This window comes from Canis aureus, chromosome 2 (assembly GCF_053574225.1).
Source record: "Canis aureus isolate CA01 chromosome 2, VMU_Caureus_v.1.0, whole genome shotgun sequence".
Lineage (NCBI taxonomy): Eukaryota > Metazoa > Chordata > Mammalia > Carnivora > Canidae > Canis > Canis aureus.
Window position 1 is genome coordinate 72,634,717 of NC_135612.1, and position 13,086 is coordinate 72,647,802.

At 44.4% G+C, this 13,086-nt stretch overlaps 1 protein-coding gene across 11 annotated transcripts in view; it reads left to right on the top strand.

The window, feature by feature from the left end:
• APBB2 (amyloid beta precursor protein binding family B member 2) overlaps window positions 1-13,086 on the top strand; it is a 381,437-nt gene that overhangs the window by 259,155 nt on the left and 109,196 nt on the right. For 8 of the 11 annotated variants that reach the window (XM_077878772.1, XM_077878760.1, XM_077878766.1 and 5 more), the window contains 3 exons: window positions 8,555-8,617; window positions 9,019-9,104; window positions 9,199-9,259. In XM_077878772.1, the coding sequence (XP_077734898.1) occupies window positions 8,555-8,617; window positions 9,019-9,104; window positions 9,199-9,259 (210 nt within the window). The remainder of the gene's footprint in view (window positions 1-8,554; window positions 8,618-9,018; window positions 9,105-9,198; window positions 9,260-13,086) is intronic. The other 3 variants (XM_077878824.1, XM_077878822.1, XM_077878812.1) reach the window with 1 other exon arrangement.

The window sequence follows — 13,086 nt, forward strand, 5'->3', positions numbered from 1 at the left end:
GCAGCATAAATTTCTGCTATCCCTGAGGAGGAAATGCGATGTTTAAACAAAGAATTGAGGCATGAAAAAAAATTACACTGTGGTATTTATTTATACAGAGATTCTTACAGCAAACCTTTGCGAATCCTGATAACAAAATACTCAAGAAAATGGCAGTTGGAAAAGGTCACAGTTAAGTGTTGGCTTTTTCCAGAAAAGTAGTTGGATCACTCACACACAGGCACGGCTGCCTGTCTGACCACAGTCTTTTGTTCTTTCAAGGACTCGTTTTTCTTTTACTTTGAGGACTTGGAGGGAATCTGAACTGCGTCTCTCACCTGCAGAGCTCCTCTGTGTATTTGCAACCATTATCACCCTTCCTGTCTTTGAAAGTATCTTGTTTCTTACATCTGTGGATATTTACTTGCTCTTCCCTGGGAGGCAGTAAGACCTACATTCCAGATACATTCCTCCTATTACATATTACAGAGCTTCAGCATCTCACCTACCCAGCTGGGGCCTTGGATTCTCCGTCTTTCAGGTGATGGGTTGGGGTGAGCTGTTCCCTCAGACAGGAGCCTTGGTTTGTTGGCCCTTGAGCCTCCTGGTCCAGCACATGCTTTAGTACTGCTGAACCACGGAGAATTTTGTTGCTTATCACTGGGCAACTCTGATAACTTTTTATTGAAGTATAAGGTTCCTATTCACGGAACACATTCCATTCACTTACTCATCTTGTGAGGTGTGCTGGGAACTAAAGATGAACGTCAAGGAGCTTAGCATGAGGTAGAGCCCTCCTCCCATCCCAGCTGATTGCATCTTGGCATTTCTCCCTGGACCACCGAGTGGCCCCCTCAGAAGCTGAGCCAGCCAGGACACAGCCTCTACTCTCCACTAGGAGCAGATACCCTCTCCCTTTCTTACCTATACGCCTTTTCTCTTGACGTTGTTAGACTCTCTTTTTCCATTCCAGAGGTTCATTCCCCGCTCACAATCCTTTAACCATCTGCACCACATCAGAGTGCCTAATGATGAGGGAATGCTACGATGGGAAGGGTCAGCTGACACCAGTGTCTGTACATGACAGACAGGGCAGCTGAGGTGCAGGGAGGTGGGTGATCAGTGGCACCACAGGCTCCAGAACTCAGAGATCCTGAGTGCTCCTGAATCCTAGGCCAGGGCTTTTCTCACTCTGCTCATCTGGCTCTGAGATTCCAGCCTAATGTGCTTTCTCATTTTCCCAGAAGTTAGATTAAACTCACTTTGAGACGATAGTTTTGTCCAGTGAACCTCTTGTCCTCTGTATGTAGAAGAAATTAAATTCTCCTGAAAGCCTGCCTCCTGAGGCCAAGGTGTGGGTGTGGTAAAGTCCAAGGAGGGCAGCCCAAAGTTTATTGGTTGCAGATTTTTATTTCTCCAATGGATATGGCAGGTGTTTGTTTCCACGTTTTCTGCAGAAAATCTTGGGAAGAATGCATGCCAGGTAGGAGGCTGCCCTGGGGAAGAGGGTCAGGGAGCAGAGTCCACCTCTACTCCCCCAGCCTCCTGCTAAAGTCCATGCGGGCCTATTCTTCCTTTTCTCCGCACCCGCTTCCCACTCCCATCCTGGTTACCTCTCAGGGCCCCTTCCCAGGCTCAGATTATGTCCCATGGCCCTCGCCTCCTGCTTCCTCTCCTAGAATTCAGTGTTTCCCTAATGATCCACAGTCCTCAGGGTCCCTGCCTCTATTCATGATTTATTTTGGCTTTCAGCGTATTTTCATAAAGGTCATTACATTTGTTCCCTTCAAGACTGAGAAGACACCTAATCTGGTCCTTGCATAAGAGAAGAGTTAACAGAAGCTCAGTGGGTTCAGTAAGCATGCAGCTGGCGTAGGATGGGCATGTGTCCAGTTCTCAGACTCTGGATCCTCTGCTCTGCCCCCAGTACTATGTGAATCTCTACCTTGATGTCGGTCTCATTCCTTACTTCTGCTGTTAACCATGCCATCGTGTTGACCCTTAACCCTCCAGGGAACTTTGTTAACAGATACGCCATTTTAAGTTTCAGAGAGAGCACCACTCGTATCCAGCACTTTAATAAGACCAGTGGAATAGATGTTCTTCAGCTCAGCCTTTTGATTGTTCACTTCATACACATTATCCCCCTGTCCATAAGGCCATTATGTCAATGAACCAAGCACATTTAAAGGCAGTAAATTAAAATCATAGAAGCAAATGTATGAACCGGTAGAGAGAAGAGGAGGGGGAGCTGGGGAGAGACCCAGACTCCCATATACCCAGAATATGCAGACGCTGACATGGATATTAAACCAGAAGCACCGAGGGTAATGGAGCATTTATGGTGCCAAGGTCATGCCTTCTCTCATTACTCCTAATAAAACCTTATGTGTCTGGTACTGTCATTGTCATTCCCTTTTTACATTTGACAATTCTAAGAGACGTGAAGCTTGCCCGAGGTCACATGCTTATTAGTGGTGGAGCCAAGCTTGAATGAAGGTCTGCTGACCCCCACCCTACTGCAGGCCTCACAGTACTGCCTATCAGGGGGCTTGGTGAGTCTCACATCTCTGCATCAGGCTGGATCATATGCAGAGCCTTCTAGAAAATGACTTCTCTTGATAACAGTGTCTCAGGTGCTAATGACAGCAGAAGAGAAATGATTATTTCTCTGACACCATTTCTTTGATCCCTAAATAGAATCTATTTCAACTAATTTGGAACCAGGAGAGAAAGCAAAATGTTAAGGACGAGAAGAAACTTAGAAATGCATATTTTATTCAGCTTTTCCCTGAGCTCATTTAGGGGGGGAAAAGAAAATCAAGTAAGTGCCAAATCTGTTGACTCTGCTTCACAAAAGTTTAGGACTGAAAGCTTCCTTACAGTTTGAAAATTTTACATTTCACATTCCAGAGATCACTGGGGAAGTGCTAAGCGCAGTGGATAATGTTTCCTCTGTGTATGCCAGCAATATTTTCTAAAGTTTATAAACGGGCCAGGAAGCATTTGCTATTGAAATTTGGCCCAGAATGATCTCTGCCTCGCCCCTTCCCCCACCAATCCATTGATTTGTTCCAAATCACTTGGATGTCAAATTCTTTTTTTTTTCTTTTTTTTTTTTTAATTTTTATTTATTTATGATAGTCACGTAGAGAGAGAGAGAGAGAGAGAGAGGCAGAGACATAAGCAGAGGGAGAAGCAGGCTCCATGCACCGGGAGCCTGACGTGGGATTCGATCCCGGGTCTCCAGGATCGCGCCCTGGGCCAAAGGCAGGCACCAAACCGCTGCGCCACCCAGGGATCCCTGGATGTCAAATTCTAGAGAGAAGAGGGCGCCTCACAGAATATTCTATGAATCACTGTTAGCCTATAGGCAACTCTTGCCTTATAATGTGTCCTACTGAAGGTATCTCCTGGCTCCTTAAGGAGAGGAGTGTGGAGGAGAAAGTGCGTCTGCAGCAGGGGAGGTGGAATTGTTTCTCAGAACGTTGATCATAATTTTCTTGATCATAATTTGCTCTGTTCTTGCTGCATTACTCCTGGGGTCTGTCAGGGGCCTGAGCCACTAACTCCCTAGGAGGGGAAAATCTATGTATTACATTAGAACCTGTGGAATTCCATATATACTTAGAAATAAAATGACAACACAGAAGAGCTATTCTTTCATCTTTTTTTTTTTAAGATTTTATTTATTTATTCATGAGAGACACAGAGAGAGAGACAGAGACACAGGCAGAAGGAGAAGCAGGCTCCATGCAGGGAGCCCAACATGGGACTCGATCCTGGGACTCCAGGATCACGCCCTATAGGCTGAAGACAGGCGCTAAACCGCTGAGCCACCCAGGGATCCCCTTCTTTCATCTTTTTACTGAACTTCTTGACCCAATCAAGTAATCATGAGCAGCGAGAACTTTCAAGAAGGGCCTAGTGAATGGTATGGCTGTATTTCTTAGCCTGTGGGCCAAGGACGGCAGCCAAGGTGACTGCTGACCCTTATAGAATATCTTGATTCCTTGGTCCTACCCAAGGCCACTGAGCTAGACTCTCCAGGGGTGGGACCTGGAAATCTGCCTTTATCATATGCTTTCCAGGTGATTCTGTGCTGAGTAAGTACAAGAGCGGGCGGGCCTTCTAATGAATCTAGTCTCCCTGCCTTTGTTTAGGTCACTTCCTTTTTGGACTCTTCCTAGCTTCCCCTGGGACTTACTGCTCCCATCCCTCCCCTTTGAAAGGCCCTTACTCCAGAGTGTCCTTTTTTTTTTTTTTTAAGATTGTATTTGTTTATTCATGAGAGACACAGAAAGAGAGGCAGAGACATAGAGGGAGAAGCAGGTTCCATGCAGGGAGCCCGATGTGGGACTCGATCCCTGGACCCAGGATCAAGCCCTGAGCTGAAGGCAGATGCCCAACTGCTGAGCCACCCAGGCATCCCTTCTAGTAGTATTACTTGGAGCATATTAGTCTCCCTCCTTGGCAGCGGGGGAGAGTCAGGACCTGTCCCCTCATCTTATATCCCCAGCACCTGTCACAGTGTCTGGTTCATGGTGAAGTTCATGAAATGTTTGCTGAGTGAAGGAATAAGCCAGTTTCATAGCTGAGTGAGTTCTTGGTTGACTTGCTGTAGCAGCAACACAGGCACTAGAGCCCCGGGCCTCCTGACCTTCCCCTGGCTCACAAAGATGAATTTAATTGCACAGCTATTTGTTGGTCTGTTTACTAGTTTGATTCCTCCTCTTTTTTCTTTTTCTTTTTCTTTCTCCTTCCTTCCTTCTTCTTCTCTGGGTTATGTTTGCATTATAAACCATAACTCTCTTCTTCTGACAAGTGTTGCATCCAACAAAACACAGAAAGCATTTTATAAAGAAGTTAAAAATGTGCACACATCTAGGGATTCAATGCTCATTAATATCACCTGGCCTGTCCCTTAGAGTGCCAAGGTATCGAGTGCTCTGCCATTTATCATCAAGGCCACACGTACCAAGGTTCAAGTCCTGACAGAAGAGGATTAAGAAGCATAATTCATAACACTTTGTAGGCCATAGGTCCCCCAATTTTTTATTCTTACAAATGGCTTTATTTTTTTTCTTTCCACTGTGGAAGGAGAGAGCATAAGATATGGGAACTGCCATTTCTTGGGCACCTTCGGGCAGCAGTCCTTAAGATAAAGGATAATGCTCTTGATCTGTTTGTCCACACTCTGATGGTGAGGTCTTCTCAGCCCTGTTTCGTAGACAAGGAACTGAGGTCACAGAGCAGATGAGAGCAGAGGCAAGATTTGAACCTGGGCTTTTGCAGCAGACCTTCTGAAGGGCACATGAAGGTGATGATTGTAGCTTTCATCAGAGTCGCTAGGGAATATTCTTTTGCTTTCCTCTTTGCCTGGTTCTCAGCAGGTTCACCTTCCAGGCTTGCTCTCCAGGTTACATTTTGATATCACTTCTTAGAAACTTCCCCATCCCTTCAGACCCCATCCTCAATAACATGCTGTTGACACTGTCAATTCCAGTGTTAGCTTTTTTCCAGCAGGATGATGTATCATTTTTGTATGATTTGTAGCATTACTTTCTAAGATCCCAGAAGAGAAATGAGGAAGAAGAAAACCCTCAGTAGTCAAGGTTAGACGATTAGATGCCCCTTAGTGGGAACCCTCACATGGATTCTGCTGTGTGATCATGAGGGGCACTATGCTGAAAGGTCATGAAGGGTCATAATAGGCACCATGTTCTAGGGGTGGGTCAGTCCCCAGGGATACTACCGGCACTGAGGAGCTAAGCCTCCAAGGCTCTCCCAGAACTCAGTGTCATCACTTTGATTAGGTGAAGGTGTGCTTCACCTGGTCAAGATCAAGAAAAGCACCAGGACAATATGTCCCCATCTATAACTCTGGCACCAGAACATTCTTCCACGGTGCAAAGATTGAGCTGCATTGCCTGAAATATGATCAGTTGGGAGGTCATTGCTCATGGGAAATGGTCTGTGTTCTTTCACCAGCCTTTCCCCCTGTCAGTCTTTGTCCTTGAGACCTAGAGCCCACCTGCCTTTCCCTCTCTCACTGTCTGTTTCTTTGTCTCACCTCTTCTTTCATCTCTCACTCCTGCCATGCAGACTGCAGATTTTCTATAGAACCAAATAATCTCTTTGGGTTGGTTTTTTTTTTTTTTTTTTTTTTTTTTTTTTAATGATTAGCTAAAATGTATTCTCTCTTAAAAAACAAAACAAAACAAAACAAAACAAAACAAAACAGGTGAATAGAATATGTGGTTTTTAAAACTCAAGATGGATTGTTTTTGTCTTTTGTTGCCCTTCATTTTTAAAAAAGAAAACTTATGATCATTTATGTAGGAGAGGGAATTTCTAAAAATGAGTGCTTTTAAGAGGAGAGTAAAGAGTCTTTTGTTCTAGTCATAACTTCTGTTATGTTAGGCCTTACTTGAGTTTTGTACTAAAGGGTTCCTTTGAGAATCCCCGTGTTATTTTAGCTTTTGAAGAATTGCTGTATATGACCTTTGTTTATTTAAATCTGTAAGAGGTGATTGTTGGAAGTTTGCCAGCTGACTCACATCTCTGTAGCATAAGAGCTGGATTCATACAGTTTTAGAATTATAATCAACTTTTACATTATAGAGACCCAACATCCAAAAAGTAAATACATTAAAAAAATTTGCACCATGCACACAGAGAACGACTTTAGTTAAATGCTAAAGACTTTTCTGAATACTTGCTTTTTGAAAAAATACTTTCTAGTCCCCAAACAGTGCCTGTTGAAGATAATTTGATTTCAGATTCCTTTTGTCAGACACACTTTCTTTTTTTAAATTTCTCTACAAGAACATAATTACCTGGAGTCTTACTAATTCACCATCTGATATCCTTTTGTCAACATTCAACTTAAATGAAAAAACACATATTGCTCACATGTAAACAGTGATGATGATTTGGGTCAAGTAGGCTTATTTTCCCTTGGGGGAAAAACAAAAACAAACTCTAGCTTAAAATTCTTGGGATTTCAGGTCCTATGAGTTACACTTACAGTGGTGACTCTAAACCTTGCTTGGTCAGCCCCTCTGAAAATATGAGATAAGTGAGGGATCTTTACCCCAGGAAAACGTGCATGCACAGAACCCCACCGTGATTTCAGGGGGCTCACGGATATCCTCAGCTAACAAGTAGACCCTCCTATGTTATTAATTTTCTCTTCAGTGAAAACTGAGCACTGCTCTGGGGGCTGGGGTAGGATAAAGACAGAGGTCTGGGCAGCATTCCTCCCCCCGCCCCCCTCAATAAAAGATTCTTTTTTAAAAAAGTAGGTATACTGGTGTGAGTTCTACTTTTTTTTCCAAAAACTGCAGTTCGGGTGCTTAGTCCAAAAGGGAAAGCAGCAGTGACACCAGCTGTGCAGTGGTGACGATAAATCTATATTTGCAGTGACTCCACGCTCATCGAGTCCTGCTGAGTTAAATGGACGTATCTCTCAACACACGGCACATTTGAACTTAGCTGCCTCTGCCTCTAGTGGGTTTAAAATTATACTAATGTCATGAGCAGAAATCACGGGTCACTATTCCCTTCTCATTTTCAAAACACTGTAGTTGAAAGTGACTTGAGTGAAAAGTCTCCATTGTTGATTTATTATCCAAGAAAAGCAATTATTCACCTGACAGATCCGTGGAACACATTCACAAGGATGTCCCTGGGTTTTGTTCGCTTCATTTATTTCCCCCAAATGTTAGATAAAAAATATTTGAATATTCACTCAATATGGTAGAAAGGAAGAAAAACCAACAGCACTGCCTGTTGTCTGAGGGCAATGGAAGGGCTGTTTCGATTCAAAGATCTACTCTGAGCATTCTCCCAGCAAGGCAGGGCTTCGAGCTTTGTTCTGTGATCATGTTTACAAAATCATTTCGTGATCAAATACTAATTTGTGAAGAAGCTGGTGTGGCAAGGAAGCAGAGCTTTTTATGAATTTGAAGAACTTACATTAGATTGTGTAGAGCTGGTTTTTGATTAGGTCAGATGTTGAGATCAAGGCTGCGCTCCTGACCATCCCTCCTTCCCTTTCGTTGTCCTTTTTTCTTTTACATGAAAATAATTTGGGCCCCAGGTCTTTATGCCTTGGGCCATGGACCTTCCCAGTTTTCAAATCTGCACAGTGACAGGGACCATCCCTAATTCCAGCCCCATCTCTGAAGAGAGTTCTATTTAGTTAGCGGGAGAGAAAAAAATTCCTGTGGAATTAGGTATGCTAGGCACTGGATCCTTGAAAGCATATTGTGTGCTTTGAAGGCCACGTTTAGAAGATCTAACGCTGACCACTAATGGTGGTCAGTCATTTCCATGGTAAGTAAGTCGAGCACCGTCTCTCTCCCCCATCCAAGGCTTCAGGTGATAATCTAGATCTAGAACCAGCTAACAAGCTGCTGGTAGAGTGAATTTGTTCCGTAACCTGTCCTGTGAATATCAATGCTAACAACGGTGTCTTGTGTTTTTTTTTTTTTTTCCTTTTTTTTCCTTTCCTTTTTTTTTTTTTTTAAATCAATGTGCTTTTTTCCTATGTGAATAATTATATGTCTAGAAACAGCCATGGAGTGATTTTGCTGTTCTGAATGGGGGAAAGATTAATAGTGACATTTGGAAGGCAAGTATATTGTCAGATTCCAGATCATTTAATATTTTGTCCTTTCTGCATGGCTGTGGCTGTATCTTTTTCTTCTTCATGAATATCATCCATTCTGCAGGGACGCAGTGATGGGGCTTTTTGCTAGGGATGTCCAGCTCACACACATGTTGCCTTTTTTTTTTTTTTTGATGTGTCCTGTTGTGAATGATTTCAAGCTGATTGCCCCGGGTTCCCTGTTGTCTTGTAAGAACTGGGGCTTGCACCGAGCCAGCATCCAGCAGTCCTTGCATGCCCTTTTCTGCCTAAGCTCACATACACTCTCTGCCTCATGCCGGGAGGACTTTTCTCCCCCTTGATATTTGAGGCCACATCATGGGGCCTCCCCCTTTCTCCATTAACAGGGATCTGTTTTCCTCTAGGACTTGCATGCAGCCACAGTCAACCCGGACCCCAGTTTAAAAGAGTTTGAAGGAGCAACACTCCGCTATGCGTCTTTGAAACTCAGGTAGGGCATTGGGAAGGCCTGCCATAATGTGTGGCTTCTCATGGCTAGAGTTTATAATAGAATTCTAAGTCCAATTTTCTGTTTTTCTTTCTAGAAATGCCCCACATGCTGATGATGATGATTCTTGCAGTATCAATAGTGACCCAGAAGCCAAGGTTTGTGAGAAATGTGCTTTCAGTGGTCAAAGTAATGACTTTGGAAATGGCTTGGTTTTTATAAATTATTAACCCAGAGCTACTTACTAAGTGATTATTCCTCGATCCTCTCTCTTTCCTAATCTCCTCAATACTTAAAATAAATCCCTAGGCCAAGGTAGGTTTGGGAGGATTTCCATAATCATCTAGACCGTGCCTATATCTCACTACATCAGTTCTGTGCAGTGTAATAAGTTAAAATTATTGTTCGAATGAGTGGGCTCCAGAGGCCTTTAAAGATACACCAGGCTCTGCCTTGCAGAGCAATGGGAGGGGCAATCGGCAGGTGCTGCAAGACCCCTCACGCCCACCTGGTCTAGGACAGCCTCACACTTGCACTGTGTCTTTCATAAACACAGGCCTGATTGACAATAGGAAAACAAGAGTGAGCTTTTGCTTCTGGACTTTTGATGGGATGCCAGCAAGGCCAGCACGGGCATGTGGCCAGTGTAGTTGCACAGGGTCCCATGCCTGGGGTTTAATGCTGGGTGATCACCATCTTGAAATTCTTAATAATTTTATGTCTGGAGTTGTGTTTTTGCAAGTGAAGTCCAATGGGGCGATGGAGCATGCAGCGGGGAGTTGGAGCCTCTCCTTATGAATAGTCCTGCTACCTCCCAACCTCCCTGCCTCCTTGAGAGGTTCTCAACTGTTTGTTTCCCTTATTCTTGGCACCTCAGGCCCTGCCAAACATCCTCATCTGGGCATCCGTCCAGCAATGACTACTGCCTTCCACCCCAGTAGGAGCCTTACTGTGAGCTTGGAGAGAGCTGGCTTTGGGCACACGTGCTTCCATGGCATCTCAAGGAAGGGCAAAGTAGTGGCCACCCCAGCCAAGACTGACAGCTTAACAGTGTGTTCAGTGGGGGTGAGGCCCTGCCCACTCCCAATCCGGGTACCCAGTGTGTCCTGGCACAGATGTTGCAGTACACTTGAGGATCACCTATCTGCTGCGCATCGGGGTAGGGGAGATGGGTCCACAGAAAAGGGGAGGATTCCTGACTCAGTTTCCCCATTCCTGACCAGGGCACAGGAGCATCAGTCCAGCAGCAGGTGGGATGGGAAACCCAGGAGGTGTTGGTCCATGCAGGGTGGGCAGGGCCCTGGGCCATTTGTAAGGGTCTACACTTACCCTGCAGATGACCTGTGCCCAAGAGAGCGACTTTAAATACCTAGTAAAACACACCATAGTGATTGAAGAGAGAGAATGTCGAAGAAAAGCAACAATTTTGTTTCAACACTTTTTACGGCATTTTCCCCCCTGCCTTTTGAACAGGGGCTCTGCATTTTCATTCTGCATATTACATTTCCACTTGCAAATTATGTAGCTGGTCCTAGATATTTTTTCTCACTCCCAAAGCAGATTTGTGTCTATGAATAAAATAGCAAATAAGCTCCCTTAGTAGTAGTTAAGTGAGAAACACCATGCCGTTTCAAAACCTTGACTCCTTGAAACTGCCATACTGCTGTCTGTGCTGGGCGAATCATCTGCTTGCCTTTGAACACCTCCTCCCTCCTTCCAGGGCTCCTAGTCCGCTCCGCTACATTCTAAGCGCAGCCTCATAGCACGAAGGTGTTCTAGAGCCAGTGGCATTCTGAACAAGTCCTTGGGCCGCTGCTAACATGCTGGCCTTTAAAGATAAATTTTATGGCAGGGAGCGGATGTAGTAAAACAGGAAGGTGGGCTGGGAGTCATTTGCTTTGCTACCAGCTGTTTTACAAGGGTTCTCCCCGAAGGCTGGAGGAGGCGAGGAGGCGGGGTGGGTGGCAGTCTCTTCCTCCTTCCCGAAGTGCCAGCTGTGATGGGAAGTTTTGGTGCTCAGGGAGGATGGTGTGCTGGGAGGGATGGTGCACTTGGTGCATTGGGAGGGATGGTGCACTTGGCGTGCTGGGAGGGATGGTGCACTTGGTGCACTGAGTGGGATGGTGCACTTGGTGCGCTGGGAGGGATGGGGCACTTGGTGCACTGGGCGGGATGGTGCACTTGGTGCGCTGGGAGGGATGGGGCACTTGGTGCACTGGGCGGGATGGTGCACTTGGCGCACTGGGAAGGATGGTGCACTTGGTGCGCTGGGAGGGATGGTGCACTTGGTGTGCTAGGATGGATGGTGCACTTGGCGCACTGGGAGGGATGGTGTGCTGGGAGGGATGGCAAAACTGATGAGTGGTCAGGGCTGGTGAGTTGCTGGGGGAGAGGAGATTGTTACCAGGACAGAAGGCCTGGTTGAAGTATTACCCAAGTTGTGCTTTCTCTTTTTACCTCCCAGTGGCACCGTTCACTGAATTCTTTATCTGCCCCTTGCTGGTACCCATGTGTCTATTCCAACACCTATTATGAATTTGTTCATATTAATGAGGACATTTGGTTTTGCCATTAGTTACTGAAGCTGTACTGAGTTCTAAATGAGAAAGTGCATGTATGAGATTATTTATTTTATATCCTACCTTGTTTTATATAAGACCTTAGAAAACTTATAAGAACAAATGCTTTTTTTTCTTTTAAGGCACAGAAAATGTAAAGGAATAATCAGTACATCTGTCTGTGCTGGGGCAATAGACAAGGGTCAGAAAAGATCAGACTAGGGAAAAGGAAAAAAACATAGTTTTTCAAATCATACGACTCCACACAGTTATGGAAATTGACCTGCAGGTTCATTTTTTTGTGCCTCTTGGTGATTATTTTCACTGAGGTTTCTTAGGGTAAATGGCACAAATCCCTAGGACAATGGAGAATCCCGAGATGTTTGCACACTATATGTGCTTTTTTTTTTTTTTTTTTGTACTATATGTGCTTCTAATTAATCCCACCCACCCTGGATTCTGCAGGTCCCCCTGCTGTAGAGAGTCACTGTCATTGTTGAAGACCCCCAGCGTAGTGGGAGGGCAGAGCGTTTTAGAACCCTCTGTTACATGTATCACACTGTACATGAGGCAAAAACCTCCCAGTTCCTTATGGTGTGTAAGAGTGTTTCTAGTGCTTCTTTATAAAGTAACAGTAATAATGTTTGTTGAGTGTTCACTTTTTTTCCAGGCATTGTCCTTAAGACTTTATCTCTCCTGGCAATTATCGTCACAAAAATTCAGTGGCCTGAGTATCATTATCTCTATATTGCAGATGAGGAAACTGAATCACAGAGGGTTAAACAGCTAGTAAGTAAATAGCTTCAGGATCTGAATCCAGGCCACGTGGCTACAGAGCCCACACTCATGAGACTTTAAGAAAAGAAAATTCTTCATACATTTGCATATTTGAAAGTTGCTAAGAGAATATATCTTAAAACTCCTATCACAAGAAAAAATGTTTTGTAGCTATATGATGATGAATATTAACTAGACTTATTTTGGTGATCATTTTGCAATGTATGCAAATACTGAACCATTGTGTTGTACACCTGAAACAAAGATAATGTTATATGTCAGTTATACCTCAATCAAAAAAAAAAAAAAAAACTCACCTGGAGCTTTATTTAGGGGCAACCACCAAATGATGTGTCCTCAGTAATATTCCAACTATACATAGATATATGGAAATTTGGGTTTTGTCAGTCGGTGTTTCATAGCATGACTCGTTGGAAGCAAAGGACAAACACCCAGGCAAAACTCATTTCAAGTAAACTAGTGGAAGATTATGACAGTGTGGACTAGCTTGTGGGTCTGATTTGAGGCAGTGATGAACTGGACTCCAGAAGTGGAAGGGATGGGCTGCAGGATTTTTCCATCCCTTTGTAGCATGGTTTCAACAAGGCTTATGGTCAAGGTTGGTCCTAAAACAGGAGGAAGCCAAGGGG